Raw genomic sequence first — 23,859 nt, forward strand, 5'->3', positions numbered from 1 at the left:
TGCAGCACTTTCAAAACCTCTCGATCCGAGATGCCTGGTACAAGTTGAGAGTACAGCAAACAACAGTGCAACTAGCTAAAAAATAAGGCGCGGACATCCTGGTAGAAAAATCCGAATCGTAACTCCAAGAGAGAAGGGGAAAAGTGGCAGACATCTATTCAAGATCCTAAAAAATATCTGGTTTTACAGACCATCTGCATTTGTTGTTTTGATTAGTCTCCTCATTTCTTATTTTTTATTGACATAAATATAATAGATATTGAGATCATATTTTATCGGTGAAAAAGATATTTGATAGCTTCGCTTCAATAGTGAGCGACGTATCGCATCAGTATAGTCAAAATACAATACATTTACCAAATCTGTACCTCACACATTTCATTTCACACAATAGGCGGCATCCCTGGTATTGTTCTGGATCCAATCCAAATACGCACTGACTCTAGTATTAACCGATGGATTACCAGTGCCACATGCCCCACCGTAGCTAACAATTCCTATCGTATACATACGTTGCATTCCACGCAGGTACAACGGTCCACCGGAATCAAGCTGACAGGTGTCTTTGCCAGGTGTGTGGACGCAAATCTTGTTAACATTCACATACTGCACGTTACATTCCTTATTGGCAATTACATCCAGTGTTGCGCGCTTCAGGGTTGTGCTACTTGGACCCCCGAAGCTGGTTGTGCCCCATCCGGCGATGTCCACCTGAAGCTTGTTGAAATCATAGTACCAATAGTTGAAAGGTAAACACACTGGACCAACGCCACGGTTCCATTCCATGTTCACGGTTGTCCGCAGAATGGCAATATCATTGTCATACGTTCGTTGGATGTATTTTTCGTGTCTAACGATGCGCTCGATGTCGTACAGCTCGGAGTAGGGTGTATCAAACTCAATGCGATAGTTGTGACCGCCTACAAGAGCTTGAAGGTTTCCTGGACTCGGGTTGTAATCGAAGCAATGAGCTGCTGTCATAATGTATCTGTAATTAACTATAAAACTGAATAAAATATCTGAAACACCGAAAGCTATTGTTTAACTTATAACTCCAGAGCAAAATACAATCCTCGTAGATTTATCCTGTAGTCCAACAATAGAGGTGTACTCATTGATACCAGCCTCGTTTCCCCCAACGATTTTCTGCCACTTTTCCCACCCACAATCACAGCTCTGCGGTTGAGTTTTCACCCTGCAGTTGAAGGACCCCCCGCTGTTGGTACTGGACGAGGTATAAGCGATCATCATCTTGTTGAACAACGACTCTCGCGTCAATGTTCCAGTGCCACAGAAAAATTCACTTCCCACCAGCGATGGCAGTCCCTCCGTGGAGATGTAGAACAACTCCGTTGAGCACGCCGATCCCTGTTGCGTATCGATAGCGATCGTGCAGACGACGTTCAAACTGTACCCCAAAGGGGCGGTCAACGTATACCGGCAGGAACTTCCAGATGGGTATTTGCGCCCTGGGTAGAAGGGCGATTGTAACTGAACGTCTGCGTTCGGTGCCAACTGGAATCGTTGATCGCACCCTTCGAACCAGGCGTCGATCGCTGGGAGTATAACTATCAGCAGGAGCGTATTAAGCGCGATCATTTCTATTACTGATGCAGAACGGCGCATTTTCACGCAGCGACAAATATCTCAAGTTTGTTTATATGTTATGTCCTTGGTTTTGTACGGCAGCTGTGTAAACCTGCGTTCCCGGCCCAATTTCATACAAGTGGAGCTATTCAGATAATATAATTCAACTCGATGCAACCATGGTAAACTGATGATAATTAATTCGAGGTTTAATGAGTTGATGTGCAATTTTATATTGATGAATTGGCGTCGTTATTTAATTTTAGTTTTTCAGAATAAAATCAAAAACATCATTTTTATAGGTGTAATACATTTGTTCGATTATGTCTGCAACGTTTTGTTCCATAATCTTCCGTCATCTCTCACGTAGCTTAAACGTTCGATCCTCCCAGAACTTATTTGGTTTCTCTTCAAGGTACTTCTTTATGATGTCCAAAGGGTCGAAGTTTTGACGTGGGACTACGTCTAACCGGAGTATATGGGGGGGTAAAATGAAAACCTAAACACAGAACATACAGGAAAAAATGAAAGATTCCGAATGCTTATAACTCGAACATTTATTACTGGATCGGAAAGATGTTTGCATCAATTGATAGGGAATATTTCTACGCATTTATTGCAATTAATAAAATGTTATTTTTCATTAGATGAATAATTTAATAACTGTAAAATGCTGAGCGTTATTTAAACGCTCTAACTACCTCGTTTTGATTGGCCCGATTTACGGTTTCCCCAAAACAGCCATCATAACCAAGCAGCCTTGGGGAAATCGGCATTGAAAATATATGAAAGTATGGAGACTTTTGTTCTCACCGAAATGTGTTCCCTAACACAGACTTCAAAACCAAGCAGTGTTGGAGAAATCGGCATTGCAAATAAATGAAAGTCGGGGTATTTTTCTTCCGACTGAAAAGTCTTTGCCCAATACAGAATCCATGGAGCGTGGGGAAATTTACATTGCAAATTCATGCAAATCGGGGGCATTTTTGTTCCGACTGAAACATTTTCTTTGTGTGGACACCGACTGGACAACATCGTTGCTGGACGAGCTGGACAGCGAGGGATCGAGTGCCTTTCTCAAGGCAAGAGGGTGGAGGTGGTAGCGCTGGAGTAGAGTAGAGTAGAGTAGAGTTTTCAAAGGGCCTTTCTCAAGGCTAGAGACGAGTGAACTGTGAAAGTTTAAAGTCTCTATAATACAATACCTTCCTTCCTTCCTTTCGACTGAAATGTTTTTTCCCTAACACAGACTTTAAATTAAAAGAGCGTGGGAAATTTGGCATTTTAACACTCCTATACTCGCGCATTGGTCTGTCAGACCGAGAAATCAATAATTCGTTCATTTCTCAGAAAATATCAACACTACGACTTTGCGATTCTCTCTAGCTTCGTTATTCGTCGTTCGTCATCGTTTAGCGTATCGCATGTGTTGGTACAAAGGGGACGTGTGCCACTTTTTTAACACTTTCGGTCTGACACACCGACGCGAGTATAGGAGTAACTTTTTTAGACAAGTGCCATTTTTCATATTCTAGAATATTGTTGAATGAAATGTATAAATTAATGTTAGTGGCGTGGAATATTTATTGAATATAATGCATAAGATCATTACCGGACTAAAGGGTGTGTCACATCAAATTGCATCACGGAAAAAACGCTGTAGAAATTCGCCCAGTAGATCGATCCTTTTGAAAATTTTAGACAGTAAAATAAAAACTATTCAACAACTTTTGGCATTTTCTTTTTATTCATATTTCGAGCCCAAGCCCGTATGCTCGCACCTTACTCTTTACCCCGTCCATAAGGTTATGTACAACGTCAGGTTGTAGTTTTTTTTTGAACAGAAATCCATTTTCTCTTGAAGTCCGCCTCCGATTTGACAACTTTTGGGTTCTTCCGGAGGGCCTGCTTCATAATCGCCCAATATTTCTCTATTGGGCGAAGCTCCGGCGCGTTGGGCGGGTTCATTTCCTTTGGCACGAAGGTGACCCCGTTGGCTTCGTATCACTCCAACACGAAGATGGTCGGACCCTCGTGCTGCTTCAATAGTGGTAGTAAGCGCTTCTGTAGGCACTCCTTAAGGTAAACCTGCCCGTTTACCGTGCCGGTCATCACAAAGGGGGCGCTCCGCTTTCCGCAAGAGCAGATCGCTTGCCACACCATGTACTTTTTGGCAAACTTGGATAGTTCCTGCTTGCGAATCTCCTCCGGAACGCTGAATTTGTCCTCTGCGGAGAAGAACAACAGGCCCGGCAGCTGACGAAAGTCCGCTTTGACGTAGGTTTCGCCGTCCATTACCAGGAAATGCGGCTTCGTCAGCATTTCGGTGTACAGCTTCCAGGCTCGCGTCTTCCTCACCATGTTTTGCCTTTCGTCGCGGTTAGGAGCCTTCTGAACCTTGTATGTACGCAGGCCCTCCCGCTGCTTGGGCCGCTGGACGAATGAACTTGACAAATTCAGCTTATTGGCGACATCCCGGACCGATTTTCTCGGATCACGTCTAAACTGCTTAACTACGCGCTTGTGATCTTTTTCACTGACGGAGCATCCATTTTTGCCGTTCTTCACCTTCCAGTCGATGGTTATGTTCTCGAAGTATCGTTTTAGTACTCTGCTGACCGTGGATTGGACGATTCCCAGCATCTTACCGATGTCCCGATGTGACAACTCCGGATTCTCGAAATGAGTGCACAGGATTAATTCACGACGCTCTTTTTCGTTCGACGACATTTTTCCAAATTTACGAAAAATTGACAGTGAAGCATGGCCAACGTGAGCTATACACTCTTATCTGATTATAATAGATTGTCTGGATTGGACGGATCTGTGTATTAACTATTCGTCGTTAGATTCATACGTTCAAAAGTAAAATATAAATGTTTGACTTTCGTATAGTTATTCGCTAAATTTATATATCATACATATACACACTTGTGAAAGAATTTCACTTGGGGAAGAATTGTAAACAGTAAACTATAAACTAATCGGTGGCTAATGGTAATTTTTCACAGCTACAGTTTCGGGGATATTTTTTTGAAAATGAAAATATCGACAAAAAACAAGAAAAAGAAAAGGAAGTTCCTAAAAATCATTTGATATCATCTTTTTATGCCCCATCTAAAAAGGCATTAATTCTTAGTTTACCAAGAATACAGGGACAAAGAATATGCAAACTTCATATTCCAGAACCTTTATCATCTGGTAATTATCTAGAAGGTCGTTATACATTCTTCTCTTCGATGAAAGATCCGAAAAACACACAACAAATGCATGAAATGTAAAAAATATGTTTGTTTCGAGCATGCAGTTATGCTATGTTCTGATTCTTACTCCAATGAAACCACAATCGATTGATACTTTTTTATGTTATCATATAACTCTTCATACTTCCATGAATTATATTTAGTTGCCTACTTTTAATTAAGAACAGTGAAAAATTTCAATTTCGTTTTTTGTGTTGTAGTATCGAAAATTACTTTGTTTTGAGGAGGATGAATTAGATGACTATTAAAACATAATAAAGACGAAGAAAACATATATTTTTAGTTTTTTCATTCAATCATAGCCTCTTCTTCAAATAAATGCCAATAAAGCCTGAAAAATACACAATGACAACATTACAGAGAAGTTCAATTTTCGGTCTGTGACACCGTGCGCGAGTATACGTGTTATGATTTTGCACGCGAGTACAGGAGGGTTAAATACATGCAGGTCGGGGGCATTTTTGTTCCGACTGAAATGTGTTTCCCTAACACAGACTTTAAATGCAAGAAACGTGGGGAAATTGGCATTGCAAATACATGCAAGTCGGGGGCATTTTTGTTCCGGCTGAAATGTGTTTCCCCAACACAGACTTCAGAACCAAGGTATCTGAGGAAATTGGCGTTGCAAATTCATGCTGGTCGGGAGTATTTTTGCTCCGGCTGAAATGTGTTTACCTAATACAGGCTTCTAAACCAAGGTGTCTGGGGAAATCGTCATTGCAAATACAGTAGAATCCCGATTATCCGCGAAATAGTCTGAAAATCGCGGATAACGCGATATATGGCTAAAAATGAGGTGTAAACACGAAATAAAAATATTTCGGCATGAAAACTATGTTTTATCGACACAGTAAGCATTAAACTATCCATCTGCAACGTCGTGTGCACCAGTGGTCAGATAACATGAAAGTTATGACCAAAATAAAAGAACAAGCGCCTGGCATTGAGTGCCTGAAGTTCATCAAATCAAGTAAATTCGCGGTTTGAGAAGTACGTATATTTGAGAGATGCAAACGTCAGAGGGGAATGTAAAACAAAATAATCGTTTGTCAATTCTTCTGTTCACATATTTTGTCCTAGGCATCATACCAAACGTAATAGTACTGTCATTAAATTTACTTGTAACGAAGGACATAATCTATCACAATGCATGAATTGACCTTACATGGCATTTATTCGATCTCTTTACTCACAAAGCAAATATATTTAATTCGATTGAATTCGGAAATTGTTTAATTGATACAAACAAATGAGGACTAGCTAAGCTAAGCTAGTCCCACGTCAACCTTGCGGTTATATCATAGATATAACCCACCCATTTTTTTACATTGGGATAATTTTTCAGTGACCTGCAGTAGTGTTAATCTGAAGGTGCAATATCTGGTTTGAAGGTAGCTAATGGTGATTCAATTCGCTTATCACCTAATTATTAGGGTCTATACGCGATATTTGGCTCAGGATTCCCAAAAAAAATTCACTTTACATCCACAATAACGATACTTGAGCTTGAGCTTGGGTAGACTGTACACTTCGTAGTTGCTCTCCGTGATTGATCTGAACCAGCGAAATTGCACAGAGAACACACCGAATGATGCTTGCGAGTAGCAAGCCATTCTCATTGTTCAAGTTCCGGTGATTCGAACTTTAAATAGTCAATATCGACGCTGGCCACGTCCTTACAGTCACCAGGAGAAGGGAAGGAATGTTAGTATGACGCCCGAAGGCCAGAAGGGTCGCCTCTATAGTGTGGTTCCCTAGCGTTTATCAAGGAAAGGATAGTTGTTAGTGGAGGGAGGTAAGAATAAGGATTCACTGTGGTGAGTGATGTGACTAGGAGTTTATCCATTCCTTTTTCCATAATAACCATGGATAACAGCTATTACAACCATCCTCCTTAGGGGCTTTGGACTTCTACTCTGATTCTCAATAGTTTCAGGTTTTTTTTTCGGACATGCTACTATAGGGATCCGTGATTTGCAGGCGGAGTTTTTACATCCACAATAACGATACTGAAATGAAAATGACTTTCTCTTTTTTGTATACGGTCAATGAGACAGTGAAGTCCCATTTTTTTGTCCTACTTGGGAACCGATAAGCAGGTGTCGGCAAATTGCCTCTTTGTATATAAATCCTCTAACTATCGCCATTACCATATAACTCCTGGCTAATGCTTATCTAAGATTTGTAACTGCATTCTAAGACCAACGGAGCCTAGCGCAGTATGAAATGTGTGCGATCATTTTGGTCCCTTTCCTTTCACTGTTTTATTGCACCCGCTCCCGATAGGTTGTTTATTTTGGGATCGTACACTCGGCTCGCGTTTATCGTGTTATGTTTTCCTTATGTCCTTCTCTCCATCGTTTACGAAATTAAAATTGATTTGCCTAATTCTTTCGATTTCTTACAAATAAAGTACAGAAATTTATTACGCTCATCTCAGCTCGCGAGTTTGGTGTATCAGTAGCAGCAAATTCCCATTTTACCACATTAATTTGCTTAACACAATGTTTTCGGGTCCCATATAACGGTTTAAGTGAATGAGTAGCAGAAATCGTCATTGGCTACTTGTCGCTCTCACGCTCCCACGTCATCCCGATGGTCGCTGAGCAGACTTCCGATTAGTAATGCATTGAGTACGTGAACCAGGCAAGCAGGCTAGGAGCTAATTGGGCCAGGGGGCGTAGTGGACCCAGACACCTTTAACAGCTCCTAAAGGGTGTGTCACATCAAATTGCATCACGGAAAAAACGCTGTAGAAATTTAATTTTTAGGAATTATATCTTCAGCTTTAGCTTATAATCAGATAAGAGTGTATAGATCACGTTGGCCATGCTTCACTGTCAATTTTTCGTAAATTTGGAAAAATGTCGTCGAACGAAAAAGAGCGTCGTGAATTAATCCTGTGCACTCATATCGAGAATCCGGAGTTTTCACATCGGGACATCGGTAAGATGCTGGGAATCGTCCAATCCACGGTCAGCAGAGTACTAAAACGATACTTCGAGAACCTAACCATCGACCGGAAGGTGAAGAACGGCAAAAATGGATGCTCCGTCCGTGAAAAAGATCACAAGCGCCTGCGTACATACAAGGTTCAGAAGGTGGTGGAAGTGGCTTAAACAACGTCTCTTCTTCATAGGGGCGGTTGATGCATTAAATGCGGTGCCCCGCTAGCTATACCCAAGATGGTAAGAATAAAATAAGGATAGGAACAATCGGTAACGAGAGTGCACTTCCCGCACGAAGGAAAACATAATGTCGTGGGGAAAGCATTCTACGCGATATTGGGAACATGTTGCTCAGATAGGAAGAGAAAAAAAAACGGACAGAACAATTTTTACCCCGAAACGGAAGACAATGACCAGCGATGCAAGAGTTTTGCAGCTTCCCGGGGACTGGTAGTTCGAAGTACTTTCTTCAACCACAAGGAATGCTTATGAAGGTACTTAGACGAGCATCTGACCATCATTTATATATATTCCTACACCCAAAGTTAATTTTTAGCACATGTTATGGCATCCGGGTTTATTACATTAAATGAGATGAAAAATAACAGAAAATGTTTTACTTCCCAATGCATGTATATCATTTGTATAATATATATATGCTAGAGCCAATATGAGCGAGCGAAACAGGAGACACATTTAAATGAAAGCATATGAAAGCTGTTCGTATAGTTTGTCAAATACACGGCCCAGACAGAGAAAGATATATTCTCGTTCATGTTATTCTTTATTCTCTTAGAAAACACTTTCCAACTTCATTTCATGATGAGGTGTAATATTATCACGCTTCTATATAATAGCACTGGCAGCTCGTGTGAAACAGCTTTGCATTCCAGCCGGCCTTGGTTCGATCCCCATTGACGTCGTACGGACTTTTTTTTTGGCACAATCCCAAATGAAATGAGAAAAGAAAACAGAAAGAGATGACTGCTCGTATATATACAAACCATTTTTAAGCTTTTAAAACAGCTCATTATTTGCGCATTTGACCCTCCAGCACACGAAATGGCATTATTTCTGCCAAAGATAAAATGTTTTCAGCCAACGCTAGTTTGGGTGTACCTAGGTGGATATTGACTCGCACCACTACTTAGTAGAGTTATACATGTGTGAAACGAGAGTGTTTTTTTCCGTTTTTTATACAACTCATGAAAATGCTGAAGAGGCACAATTTAAGCCTGAAGTATTTTTTCAACCTTTATTCGACTATTAACAGTTTGCACAACAAAAGAGATGACCCAGCCTACGGCTGAAAGTCTCTATAATAAAGAATAAAAAAAAAAAAGTTTGCACAACATCATTAGTGATAAAGCAATAAAAGTAATAAAACTAGTCAGTTAAATAAGGGTCGAACATTAGCATTGAGTGCATAATTAGACGATATGCTGAACTATATGTGGTATTGAAGATTGTTCTGACCGAATTGAAGATTTTGTACAACACATGACGAACCACTGGATGGAGCATTTGCTGCAGGTGAATGTAGCAGTACGATAGAAGGTAGCCTTGCATTACATTTTTAAGTGGTATAACGTAGCAGATGGATCAATGCAGCATCATTGATGCAAAGGTCATGAGTTTGAACCTTGGTCATTTTATTGATTTTTTTTTTAAAACTCATCAAAAGCTTTAAGAACTCTTTTTATAGAAATTTTGTGAAAGAAACTAATGCAGTCAGACAAAGATTACTTCTTTGATAGTGCAGTCTAAGTAGAGCTAAACGAATCAAAATACTTCCTCTCAAATATGGACAAGAAACTTGTAATTGTAAATCTTCCCGCTGAACATTTTCCAATTTTTTTATGTTGGCACTACGGTCAGTGGCCTTAAGGTAATATTTGAGCGCGATCTTCCTTGTGCCGAAAGGTTGAAAATGTTGCAGAATATATTTGGTGACTCAACTATATCGAAACCACAGGTAAATGAATGGTATAAAGCATTCAAAGTTGGCCGAGAAGAGATGAACGATTTTTCATGTCTAGGACAATCACCCAATTGATCCAATTGATGAAAAAATTGACAATTTCAAAGGAATGGTACTCAGAAATCGTCATTCACGTTTGAGAGATCTAGAGATCTAGTGAGCTGAATATCTCTCACGAGACCGTTCGTTATATTTTGGTTGATGTTTTGGGCTTGAGAACAGACGCAGCACGACTAGTGCCAAAATAACTACATTTTTATCAAAAATTCATTGCAATCAAGAGGCTGAAGTCATGCTTGAACGATCAAATTCTGATTCCACACTCATCCAACTCATAATTACTGGCCCTGTGTGACTTTTTCCAATTACCGAAACTCAAATTACCGCTTCGTGGGACCCGTTTTGACAGCATTGAAGACATAAAAAAGAATTCGCTGCGTGAACTGAAGACAATTCCTTAATACAGTTATTGAAACTGTTTCGAGGTCTGGACCGTTCGTTGGTTAAAATGTATTGCGTATTTGTATAGCCTATTTGTAAGATGATAATATAAATTTAAATGATGAATAAAGCATTTTCTTTGAAATCATAAATTCCCGGTATATATTTGACAGAATGTGTGATCGAATAAACGTTTCCGACTCATCTTGATGTTGGATAAACGTTTTCTCATTGGTTTTCAACTGTGTTTAGCTAACAATATTGGCTCGAGAGTAATAATTTGTTGGTTTGAATAGAGTTTTTGTTGACACTTATAGAGAATTGTTACAATCGTGAAGGTGTTGGAGATGGACAACCATCTGTATAATGCCAAAACGGTTCAAGGAACGTTTCTCTTTTTCCCGGAAGGTTCAATAAAGGCGTCGAAGTGGTACAATAGACCGGAAATTGCGTCGGAATGCTATGTAAACTTTCGAAGCGAATCCAAGACTTTCGGGAGGTGAATGTGGCCTACAAAATCGGTGTTGTCCGCAGTGCAGTTTGGAATATACGCCATCGGATAGGTTTCTTCAAATATCGGGCTATCAAGAAACAATAGCAAAACAATGCTCCAAAAGCGCGGACCCGGAAGCTTTATGATCAGCTGCTGACCAAAATCGGAATTGGACGATAAAAACAAGAGGAAATATACATTCAAAAATGGGTTCCTAAAAAATTGCATAGTTGATCAAATAAATGTCGTTTTCTCATTGCAATTTAACGTAATATCTCAATCACTTATTTTGAATAGATTTATCCCAAAATTCTAAATGTTTTGCCTTAGATTCCCATAATCACAGACAAAATCTTCCTAACTAACATCTGAATTATGCCTGTTCACCTTTTTAATCAAATAAGACGGTAATTCATTTTTATCCTTTTTCCGCCGCAAACAAAGATCGTCATTTTTCTTTCCGTAACTTCCGCACTTTTCTACGCATCCGTAGAAAATCACACTCACTCTTTGGGTAAGAGGATCGGAAAATATTTTTCCTGTTTAATAAGGAAAACAAATGATGCCGGGATTTCGGGTTCGGGCCGGTGTTGTTTTTACGCGTTTTAGTTAATTTTTCGAGTGCGCGAGATTTTTTTCACGTTCCTTCTTCCCGGTTTTTAGCTGTCCCGTTGGCTTTAATGGATGCCTAAATAAGCCGTGGCGAGTGAGATATTCCTGCCACGGGGAAGATTGGGATAATTGCTTCCGTGTTTATAGACCTATTTGATTAGGGAAGGGACGGAGGGTTCCGAAAGTGTTTGTTTATGGGAACTGAGATAAGAAGATTTTGGCGACGCTTCAATTTACGGCAACTTCTCCAAAGGAATTGTAATGGCAACAAACACACACACATACACACACTGGCACCAACTTTCATCAGATTAATCAAGATTAAGTGTCCTGCTCATCATCGTTGGTGCAATATTTATCATAAATCATTGCGGATAGAGTACTGGCAAACATTGTGAGAATTAATGTCCAATGTTCGGGTTTGCCCAACCCCGTTCCGGTTCCTTGTTACAACAGTGGATAAACATATTATTACAAAATTTATGACATTCCTTTGCTCTAGATTAGTCCTTGCAGCGTAACGTGGGTCAACATAGATGCGTACACATGAGTTATCAAAACTGGTCTCTATCGTTATGTATTATTGCTGGCCGATTAGTACAGGATGATTAATTACATTTGCATGTGCCGGAAATAGAATTCATAACCAAAATAGATGTAGAACACGTTTTATTGGAGTGGTACAATTCAGATTCAGATTGGGCTATTGAATTTAATTATCAGAATTACGAGAATCTCTGCTGCACTCTTCGATATCTTCAATCGCTTTCCTTTTCTGTTCTCGAAATTCAGTTCAATTTGATTAAACCAAAACGTAAATCCTATTGTTTCTGTTGAAGGGTTCCACGAAAAATAGAACGGTTATGTTATTTGATACCAATCAGTTGTCGGATATCAACAGTTACGTGAACAAGAGGGAAACAATTAAAAGTCATTGGAATTGACTGAAAGGGGGATTGTTGTTGGATACAAATCATTCAGGCTTCTTAATTTTACCAGATAAATTAAATTCGGATGAATTCTCATTGTCACTTGAAACTGACATTTATCGCATCGTAGTGACAATTGATTTGGCAACGTTATTGTCATTCGACGGACTTAAAAATGTTAAAGTAAATTCAAAATGAAAAGGAATATTGAAGTTGCTGCAATGTTATTTAAAGTGGGTCGAATATACACAATAACCATAAGCTTTTGGCGTAGGACTACGCGTTTCATCAAGGGTGCCTGTTGATCGCAGCCACGATGAAACAAAATTCGATGAACTTCTAACTCTACGTGGTTTGTTCCAATGAACAGAAGATATAAAATCCCTGTATATAAATTAAGATAGTGAGGCTAGGCTAATTTATAATAAATTCAAATTTACTTTTAGTGTTTCTCGCTGGATTAACCTTGTATATAAATGTGCGTTTTGTGATTCTGTGAGCGGTTTTGGTACAGGAGAACTTGTTTGTATATATATATCTGTTTAGTTGTAGATATATATCATAAATCACGTTTAGGATTATGCTTTAGTTTTAAGTTATTTTCTCACCTATTTTTCCGAACTGCAGAAAAGATGGCGTTATGCTAGTATCAACACTAGAGTTTATAGATTTAAGATTGCTATCTGAAAGTTTAAGTTCATTCATAGCTTAATAATCAACTTATTTACTATTTCATGTATTTCTCGCTTTTCTAGTCTGAGTATAGCAAATAAGATAGATAATAAGATAAATTGTATATAAATTCACTAGTTTTAAGAAGTAGATTCAATATAGCTTAGGGAGTTAGCTATGTCGATTGTTTTCTGATGATTATTTTTGACTTTCTTTGTGTTCTTATATGTGTTTGTAAATCGTGCTTCCTTACACAATATTCGCGTGAGATCCCTCGAGTGTGAATGGGTGTGGTACGTTCAGCGGTAGTGTAGATTGGCGTAGGGTGCAGCCGGAGCTCTTTCCGACGTGGCAGTGCCAAATCAGAAAACAGGTCACATTTTTATGAAATAATGTTAACATTGATAACTATTTTTGCATCGAATGGAGTTTAATGATTTGTATATCAACCGAATCGGAAATTCCCTCAGATTGGTTGAATATGCTATACTTTACGTTTCCCCAATCCGTAAATGGGATAAATCAATGAAAATTTGAAGCATTCCCATTTTCTGCACAAATGTGATCTTGCCTACCCGTGCTGTCAATAAGGCTCTACTGATGCATCTGTGAATTACAATATTCATATACCACAGCGTTCGTTCTATGGACACAGTGAGGAGAGGAAATATCGAAACTTAAGCTCCTCCCATTGATAACTTATTTGTTATAAATGGAACGATTCGCGATTTTTAGCACACGAGAGACGAAAGAACTCCAAGAGGTTAAAGTATTTTCATTGCAACACAATTCAACAAAATGAGCCGTTACCTTCGCGCAAGAACAGTATGTGATGGACACCAAAAATGTCGACCGTTTACAACACTGTTGCGGATCACTAACGTGTAAAACGCTCGGCTCTCTGCCTCCTCGAAAAATAAGCAAATATTATAATTTTCTACTTCCGTTCACCTGTTTTGTTTACAGTGTACGGCGAACAGATTTTGACGATTCGCATACCAATTTTCAAATAGTTCAAACGAATACAGCATCCAAGTGCATCTTAACACGTTGGGTGCCACGGTTCTATAGCGACTGAATGGAAATTTTTGAACGTATTAGGGCCATCGTTTCTTATCGTAGTGGAAGGTATTTTTGTTCGAAAGGGAATCGTATAAACTTATATGCTTATCTAAGTTTCCTGTATTATCATATGTTATACTGTGAGTCCCCTGACGTGGCAGTCAACGTGTTAATCGCACGCTCGGAGTCCAGATACAATTTTCGTTCAACGGACACTGTGGAGAGTGGAAATATTGCATTTTGAGCTCCGCAGGAAGGCTGGAATAAAATTTCTCACAAGGTTTGAGCGTAAACCGAGAATTTTCTATTTCTATTAATCAGTCTTGACATCTGTTCGGATGCTTGATAGTGTGTCATGTTGCAAATAAATGCGATTTGGTGCGATTCTCGCAACATCAAACGAAAGGTGGAACTCGATGAAATAATTTGATGCGGGCGCTAGTGTGATTACATTGTTAATTCTTCTGGGTTGCCAAATGTAGATTGAAATGGTTACCATTAGGCGGTTTTAATGTTTTGTGTTGTTGGAATAATGAAGGTGATGTCACAAACATACCCAAGGACATGTGTATGCCAACTGGAACCGTAACCGCCATAGCTATAAAACCACGAAAAAAATACGCTTACGACGCTTGTTCATTGTTCTCGTGAGGGGAAGCATGAATCACGATTCAAAAATCTTCAGATGATTCTACAAAACTACGGCTCGTTTTAAACCACTAAAATTTTCTACTAAAGAGTTATTTTAAAAATTTCGATTCTTTCTAAAATAACACTCAAAGCAATAAACAAGCGGATTGAACCCAAAAAACAATAATTAGATGTTAATAAACTAGTCAGTTGAATAATGGTCGAACAATAGTATTCAGTGTTTAATAGGACGATATGCTGGACTATGTGCCTAAAGCTTATTTAGACCAAATTGAAGCTTTTGTTCAACCATCGATGTTTACCTGGGTAATATGTCAGAGAAACGATTCGGAAACGCAAAGCAGCACATGACAGACTACCAAAATGAGCATTTGCTGCTAGTGTTTTTAAGCTCATGTTTGACTGCTACGCATTACATTTTTAAGTGCTCTAACGGAGCAAAATTTGATGAAGGATCATCGATGCAAAGGCCACAAGTTCGAATCTTGGCCATTTTTATTCAGAAACCGAACAAGTTTCATCTAGTAGCTGTAAAAGACTCTAACAAGAGTCTTTAAAGGTGCTGTTAAAATTAATTTTATTTAGAAAAAAAGCTAGAATAAAATAAAGCAGTTAGGCAAAGATCTTCTTCGATATCGCAGTCTAAGTAGAGCTAATCAAATCAGAATATGGTCGAATAGATGTGTCAACCACACCTTGGAGTTGGATAAACGTTTTCTAATTGACTTTAAACTGCATTTAGAGGATTTGATGACAATTAGTTCAGGCATTATTAAGCATAGAGCTGAATAAAAACATCACAATGATGGGGACTTGTTAGTTGGGAATGATTTCATAGCTCTATGTTGAAAATGCTGTCATGTCCCTGACATAATCTTCACAATTTTTCGCGGTGAAATTTTGTTATTTTGAATTGTTGATATATTCTAACATATTTGTTCTATGTTCTTGCCTCGTTAATTGTGAGATATCGTTGAAAACAGTATGTACAGGGTGTTTTAGATTAGACGCTCACGCAACAAATTTTAATAACTTCTACAAAAGTGAACCGATTTTTATTTAAAAAAACGAAAATAAAGCTTATTTTAGGACATTTTCGATGTGAGCACCCCTTTTTTCGATAACGCGTTTTAAACGGTGAACAAAATTCTTCATGCACAACTCTAACATTACGACTTCGATGCTGTTAAAAATCCGAGTTATTTCTTCTTTAAGTTCCTCCAAATTTTGTGGCTTATTAACAAAGCAACGGTCCTTCACGTATTCCCAGAGGAAGTAATTGTTGACGGGAAATGTTGAATTTCTTACCATAAGAGGACAAAGTTTCATTAATGTTTCGGTTGCTCGAGTAATACGATTTCACTAAAAATACACGTTCTTGTAAATTGTACATCTTGACACTAAAAACCTCTGGTCGGATGGTTTTGAACGATTAACCGAATATTATCGTCCCGAAGTAGGAAATGCAATGTTACCATCGACGGAGCGAAAAAAATTTGTTATAAGGGGTTATTTGATTTTTTTGCGTGAGCGTTTAATCTGAAAGACTCTGTGTTACATCTAATCATTTTCATGTGACATCTGGCGTTACTCAAGGAAGTTATCGCTGTCATAATTTGCGTTTGATGTGCTTCAAACACACATACTTTATATTGTTCTTTCCTGGGAAGTCCACAGAAGGGCTAAATTTTATAAATTTGTGGCCGTTTTGATACTAACGCTTGGATTGAAAAATTAACAAATTTTACCAATGGTGATGAGACCACTGGTGCATCGTCAATCATAGTAATGCTTGAATTTTCAAACAAAATTCGACAGCGCTATCTGTTGAATTGCGGAAGTTATGGCGAAAACAGTAAAGCAACTACGCTTCACTGCTTGTGCGTACAGGGATGTACATCCCGTTGCGAAGAAAGTGGACATTGTCAAGTGCTTTAAGTCCACAGGATGCATCGCTTCCGGTATCTATAATATCCTTACATATCTGGAGAATGTGAGCATTGAACGGAAACCTGGATCCGGCCGTCTGACGGTGATACGCGATTGTAAACTGCAGCTGAAGCTAAAGCATAGGACGGACGGACGGAAAGAGGGCTACATCGTTTCGGGCTTCAGGCAGGTAGCAAGGTTCCAGACAGTTAAAAAATACCTAGCGGAGATGGACATCATTATGCAGAAACGTAAATCAAAACTGGCCGTGACGAAACAGCAAGCCTTGACCCAGAAAAAAGACAGAGATTGATGGAAAATGAAATTGTTCCGGCGAAGCAGAACTCTCGGATGTCATGGACGACGAGACATATTTAACGCTGGATGTCGAATGACTGGCAGGGAAACATCTACTTTACGTCACCTTCCTACCAAAAAGGTAAGTTCCACCGTAAATAGACCTCCCTTAACAAGATCTCAAAGGAGGTGCGTCTGTGGGTAATCACCAGTGAAAAGGAGATGTCAAAGGGTCTGCCATACAAATTAAACACAAATTTCTACATTACTCGGGAAATAATCAAGCAAATGAAACCAAATTTGGCATGTGGAGGCTTTAGGGAGCAATAAATGTTTTTACGGACACTCCACCCCCCTCTCTATGGGGGAGCTGCCATACAAATGAAACACAAATTTCTGCATTATTCGAGAATTAATCAAGCAAATGAAAGCAAATTTTGCATGTGGAGGTTTTAGGGTGCAATAAATGTTTTTACGGTGGTTAGACTCTCCACCCCCCTTTCTCTGAGGGGGGCTGCCATACAAATGAAACTCAAATTTCTGCATTACTCGAGAATTATCCAGCAAACATTAAATCGCATAACAAGCGTATATATAACATCATATGCCCTAAAATTTGGTTGGCATATAATGCGCCTAACTGGCATATGCATGCAAAAGTGGAGGCCATATACATACATGGCAAATGCTTACCGAATTTGTTGGGATGAATATGCAACTTTGACCGGCTATAATAGCGATTATGTATACGATTAATTACAGACATAGAAAAAAAACAACGGCGCAAAATAGTTTCGTAAATTTTTATTATAACCTCACGAATCGCCATTTTTATATATGAGTATTTATGTTCGTAGAAATAATAATTGATTGATTGACTTATGTTGGCAGTGGAATATGAATGTTTAAAATGACACAGATTGATGTTTGGTGAAAACTGCTCCGATGTGGGTTCGAACTCCGGTCGTCTGGATTATCATCCACCAGCTATCTCGCGCGGCTATCTGAAATTCAATTCAACAGCGGTAAAAACTTTCGAGTGCATCAGCATTTCATTGACATTTCAATATGATGTAATATGTTCTTTATTAGGATCTAATATGATTACTGTTTCATGATTTTCATCAGCATGCAACACGATTTACTACAGTACTGAATCGATTTAAAATATACGCTTATACGACACATAAACTGCATCAGCGTAATTATGCGCATATGATGCGGATTAAATATATTTTACGACAATATACATCATAAAATTGAAGTTTATTATACCGAATTGCGACATTGATAATGGTATATAAAATCGAGTTTTTACATTTTATGCGATTTCAAATATACACGATACATACTTTGATTGATATTATATGCGATTCTGATTTATACGGATTTCTTGTAAGACTTGGCACGTGCAAAATTATACGATTTAATGTTTGCTGGGTAATCAAGCAAATGGAACCAAATTTTGCATGTGGAGGTTTCAGGGTGCAATAAACATTTTTACACTCCACCCCCTCTCTAAAAAATTATACTTCGCTGCTTTTTCAAGTGAAAATAATTCCGACCAGTTCGACACCCATGTCCAAATTTAATACGACCGCAAAGGATTAGTTATATTATTGATTAAATGGAACAATTTTCGAATTCAATTGAATTCAACATATTTGCTCTGTAAGTAAAGAGTTTGAACAGTTACCATGTAAGATCAATTCATGCATTATGATAGATTACGTTATTCGTTACAGGCAAATTTAATGAATGGGTCTGACTACCCTTAGGTCATCCATATACTAATACACAGCATTTGACAGCGTCAAACATGTCTCTCGCGTGAACTGCCAAACCCTCAAGCTGGTGTAAATCAAGGCGCTTGACATACTTCCAGGTGGGTCAAAATAGTGGTTTTCACATTTACAGTCATGATTTTACAGGATGAAATTAACACACTTCCAACATAAAAAATAATGAATTAAAATTTACTTTTCTGTAGCGAATATGTATTCCATTCAATACAGTATTACGTTTTCTCGCAAATTGTGAAATAATATTAAACTGAAATTGATCATATCCTCTTGGCCGGGGCGTGGGTCTGACCGTCCGTTATTCTTTTACGTATGATGTGAGGGTCACGTGTATACATATATTTACGTATGAGAGTCATTTCACTCGTTTATCGTTGGCCCTTTTGGCCGGAACAAATCGAACCAACCTAAACGTAAGATGAAGCTGAACATTTCACAATTATTAAATCGGAGGTGATCTGGCATAATGGTAACATCCATACCCCTCACGCTAGTGGTCACGAGTTCAATTCTCAATCCCGACATTCTTCCAAAAATGGAAGTAAAAGTGACGAACCAGTCAAAAGTGTTAAAAGTCACTTTTATATGGAAAAAATTCAATTGTTTATCTCAAGAAAAATGAAATGTTATTTATTGTGATAGAAGCGCAGAAATATTCCCTATCAATTGATGCAAACACCTTTGCTATCTATTAGGAAATGTTCGAGTTATAAGCATTCGAGATCTTTCAGTTTTTTCTACATATTTAGTGCTTAAATTTTCATTTCATCCCCCATATATTCTTTAAAGTAGTCCTACGTCAATAAAAAAACAATGCTATGAATGTACAGTGATTTGCCTCTAAATGGAATAATTGTACATTTGATCCTGTAATTGGAATTTTTTTTCAACATTCTTTGTGCAAGTTTCTACAACATGATACCTTTTTAGGAGTGTTTTCAACCATCTTACTAGATTACGTATTTTGCACACTTTTCTAGTGGTTATTTATTAGACTTTCAATGATTTACATATTTTAACTTGTTTTTTAAATTATGTTGTGTCTGTTGATATGTCCAATAACAGGTCACAATCGCCTCTAATGCGACACTGAGAGGTGTCTCGGTCTGTCCAATTAGAGGCAAATCACTGTAGTTACAAAATAGTATGATGTGATATAATGGTATCTTTGTGAATTCCTCAAAGTTTATTTGTATTGTCAACATTTTGTTTTGCATTTTCATCATTTTCATGGGACACACCGTGTTCTCCATTACAAAAACGAAATAAACAAACATTGTGGCACTTTGCTAGCATATTAAATTTTTCCAGAGTGTCCTGTATAACAGAGAGCTTCGAAACAGTGGCGTAGTGTGCGGGCGGCAAACCCGGCATTTGCCGGGGGCGCTGGCCCTCTGGGGTGCCGAAATCCAGGAATCTTGAATACCATTTTTTCCTACAATTATATTTCCCAGTTATTATATTTCATCTTTCAATTGAGGGAAAAAAAGTCACAGGAGGGTTGTGTCCGAGACACGACCGTATAGTTGACGTAGGATTCCGTTAGGCTATCTGTTGATTTTGGATATGTTTGAAGAATTACATCGTTAAACTCTTTGATAATGATTTGATAACCCTGAAGAGAGCCGTTTTGTTTGATTGTTGGGTATTGTTTGTTCACTCCACCAGTTCTTACCGAGTGATGATGACAGAAGGATGGTAAACAGTCGTTGGATGGTGCGTTTCAGATAAAAGATACCGAAGTGAAACGAGATATGATGAAAACCGCCCTCTGTGATCCTAGACGAGATGTCTCATGTGATATGTATGAATGAAATGAAGAAAAAAAAACTCACCAATGTTATATAAGATAATTACCAATACCGAACACAATTATCAATTTTTCTCATCAGTAAAAGCATGTTACATATTTGAAAGTAAAAACGTAATTTTCTATTATAATTTTTACTTTATGACCCAATATTCAACCCATTGCAAATTTTAATTGGACTAACAACACCTAATACTATATGAAGAGCATATGGGAAATCACTTTTTTAATATTTCTTCACTTTTCCAATTTTTCACGCCGTATAAACTTTCCTTGGGTGAAAATGAACACAACAAAACAGACAACTTAAACAAAACGACCTGTTCTGAAGCGGGAACACACCTTGGTTTTTATTTATGAAAATTGAATTAAACCGTTTAATATATCAAGTCATTTTTAACACAACTGCTACCATATACAATTTTAACTTACACTTGTGCTAAATTTTTCACAATACACGATCGGTCATTGACATGAAATTTCACGAAGCAACCAACATTAAAGTTCTAAATTTAAATTTTATTTGCTAGAATTAATCATATCACTCACCTTACTTGCAATACAAAAATGCCCCCGACTTGCATATATTTGCCATGCCGTTTTCCCCCAGGCAGCTTGGTTTAGATGTCTCTGTTAGGGAATACATCTCGGTAGGAACAAAAGCTCCCCCTACTTTCATGTATTTGAAATGCCGATTTCCCTCAGGCAGCTTGGTTTTGATGTCTCTGTTAGGGACCAGCCGCATGCGTCGTCAATTTCGACCAATCAGAAGTGGGTATTTCCGTTAGGATAGGGGTTGAGATTGTTCAATTGTTCGATAGTTAGTTTGATGACATATATTATTTTCTTCAATATAAAAAATTGTTATGAAGTGCCGAAATCGATTGACGCAAAAAAATCATCAATCCATCATGAAATGACCGAGAAATAAGCGTTTGAAATTGGATAATTTTCACGATGTACTCGATTTTCGATTTTCAATTCGTACCCCAATATGTTCCCGAAAGACGTAATCCTACGTCAAAAACATCCATCATGAGAAGTTGCTTCTGTCCGTACATTAATAAAACCAATAACCTTTCTCTGATTTTCGCAAAATTGAAACCCCCAACACCACATTATATCAATAACCTTTTGATTATTCGCTGCGCATACCTGAGCGCCTCTCCATGCAATGCAAAACAGATGCATGGAGTCAATGCAGAGGGGCGGAGGGGCGCCGAAATAGGCCGTGAATGGCCGTACGATGTTCTACAGTTAAAGCCTGTTTCAGTTAGAATTTGGTCGCATAAAGTAGGACATTTCTCAGCATAGAAATAACGTATAAAAATGGGAAGGATGGGATTTTGTAGGTTTATCAACTTTAAGATTGAAAAACATGAAAATTATTCGTCATCTGTTCGGATGAATTTTGGAACTTTTCGTGTGATTTTGCTATCTTCTTGGAAAAGTGGTGCATTTGAATTGAATTTTTGATGGTTCTGCCACATTTCTTCAATTTGCCTTTGTCCTTTTTGCCTTTTGTTTTATTGTCCAATTTCTCTCGAAAGTCCGAACAATTTGGTGGATTGATAGTTTTTTCAATGAAGTCGATTTTTTTCTCCTTATACCACTTGATGCCACCCTGGCTGTAATGGCAGCTTGTCAAGTCAGACCAGAACTTCACTGGACCATTGTGTGATAGAATGAATGGCAAAATTCTGTTCTAAAGACTCCTCTTTGTAATTGTTGCCCCAGTGATGACAACCAATCATCAACTTACGAGCAAATTTATTTGCGTAAACAAATTTGAACCTACCCTACGCTTGACAAGGTAAAATTTGTTACCGACTTTTTGTCTAAAAATCCTTTTTTACGTACCCTATGATCAGAAAGTACCGGGATTTTTTAAATAAAACAAAATAGAGTTAAATTTCAGGTAAATTTATTTTATCTCTTTCAAAATACGATTCATCTGAAGCAAAACACATGTGTCAACGCTTGACCCAGTTCTCCATGCATCCCTGGTAGGCCAACGAAAGGATGGTTTTAGTTCCCTCGTAACATTCTCTTTGATCTTATCGATCAACTGAAATCTTTTTCCACGAAGTGGCAACTTTAACTAGGGAAACAAAAAAAAAAGTCGCACGGGGCCATCAGGCTTACTCGGTGATTTTTACTTGATTCTGGTTTGGTGAGATGGCGCATTATCATCATGCAAAATCCAAGAATTGTCGGCCCACATTTCTGGTCGTTGGCGACGTACATAATCTCTCAAACGCTTCAAAACGGATAAATAATATTCTTTGTTGACTGTCTAGCAAGGTGGAAGGTACTCATAGTGCATTACGCGTTGACAATCGAAGAAAACAGTCAGCATCACCTTCACTTTTGAGTGGTTTGACGCGGTTTTGAGCGCTACTCGGACGATTCTTGCTTTGTTTCTATGTCAAATTCATAGACCCATGTCTCGTCGCCCGTAATTATTCGTTTCAGATTGGATCACTTTGAGCTTGATAAATCATCTCTTCAGCAACTGTCTGTTGATGGTGTTTTAGCACGAAATTCAGGTCCTTCGGAAAGAGCCTGGCTTCCACGCGTCTCATACCCAAACAAGATGCTGTGCCGTTCCATATGCAATGCCAAATTCACTAGACATCTCTCTTTCACTTTGTTCAAGTTTTCATCGGTGTTCGACGTCTCCCGGTAACGTTTGAGTACGGTATTCACAGTCGATTTTGGAAATATGAGGAATATTGCAATCTTTCCTCCCGATCACGTCGGGTTCTCAATTTGATTGTGCGTTCCATCGTCGATAACTTTTGGATGTATCCTTCAATCTTGACGAATTCTGTACTACTGAGCTTGAGCTTGAGCTTGGGTAGACTGTACAATTCGTAGTTGCTCTCCGTGATTGACCTTAACCAACCAAATTGCACAAAGAACACACAGAATGACGCTTGGGACTAGCAAATCATTCTCGCTGTGCAATTCTCGGTGATTCGAGCTTTAAATGGTCAATAACGACGCCGACCACGTCCTTACAGTCACCAGGGGAAGGGAAGGAATGTTAGTATGATATTCGCCGCCCGAAGGCTAGAAAGGTCGCCTCTATAGCGTGGTTCCCTAGCGTTTATCATGGGAGGGATAGTTGTTAGTAAGGAGAGGTAAGAATCAGGATTCACTGAGGTAAGTGATGTGATTATAAAAACGCTAACTATCGACCATTTGACGAAATGAAATTCCGAAAATCTCACGTGTCACGATTATCTTTAGGTATCCCGAAAAGGAAAACCACAATCGCGAGGACGGAGAGTTATGGGAAACCTGAGAAGGTAACCAATAAAACTCATCTAAAATCAATTGGACCCACGATATATTCTTTTATTCATTTCGCATACTCTAT

The 23,859-nt window shown here is 38.5% G+C and overlaps 1 protein-coding gene across 1 annotated transcript; it reads right to left on the reverse strand.

Moving 5' to 3' along the window:
* Window positions 1-223: 223 nt before the first annotated feature.
* LOC129768274 (venom serine protease-like) lies at window positions 224-1,599 on the reverse strand. Its single transcript, XM_055769798.1, has 2 exons — window positions 1,047-1,599; window positions 224-998 (listed from the first exon to the last, which is right to left on the reverse strand). Exons 1-2 carry the CDS (start codon window positions 1,597-1,599, stop codon window positions 379-381), a joined length of 1,173 nt encoding a protein of 390 aa, XP_055625773.1. The 3' UTR covers window positions 224-378.
* Window positions 1,600-23,859: the final 22,260 nt, after the last annotated feature.

Source organism: Toxorhynchites rutilus, chromosome 2 (genome assembly GCF_029784135.1).
Source record: "Toxorhynchites rutilus septentrionalis strain SRP chromosome 2, ASM2978413v1, whole genome shotgun sequence".
Taxonomy (NCBI): Eukaryota; Metazoa; Arthropoda; class Insecta; order Diptera; family Culicidae; genus Toxorhynchites; species Toxorhynchites rutilus.

What these genes read in the sequence shown, in the direction of transcription:
- LOC129768274 (XM_055769798.1), bottom strand. Translation starts at nt 1,599, where the DNA reads ATGATCGCGCTTAATACGCTCCTGCTGATAGTTATACTCCCAGCGATC. An exon ending in ATTTTGCTCTGGAGTTATAA is followed by an intron (nt 999 to 1,046) that starts GTTAAACAATAG and finishes TCAGTTTTATAG; the next exon opens with TTAATTACAGATACATTATG.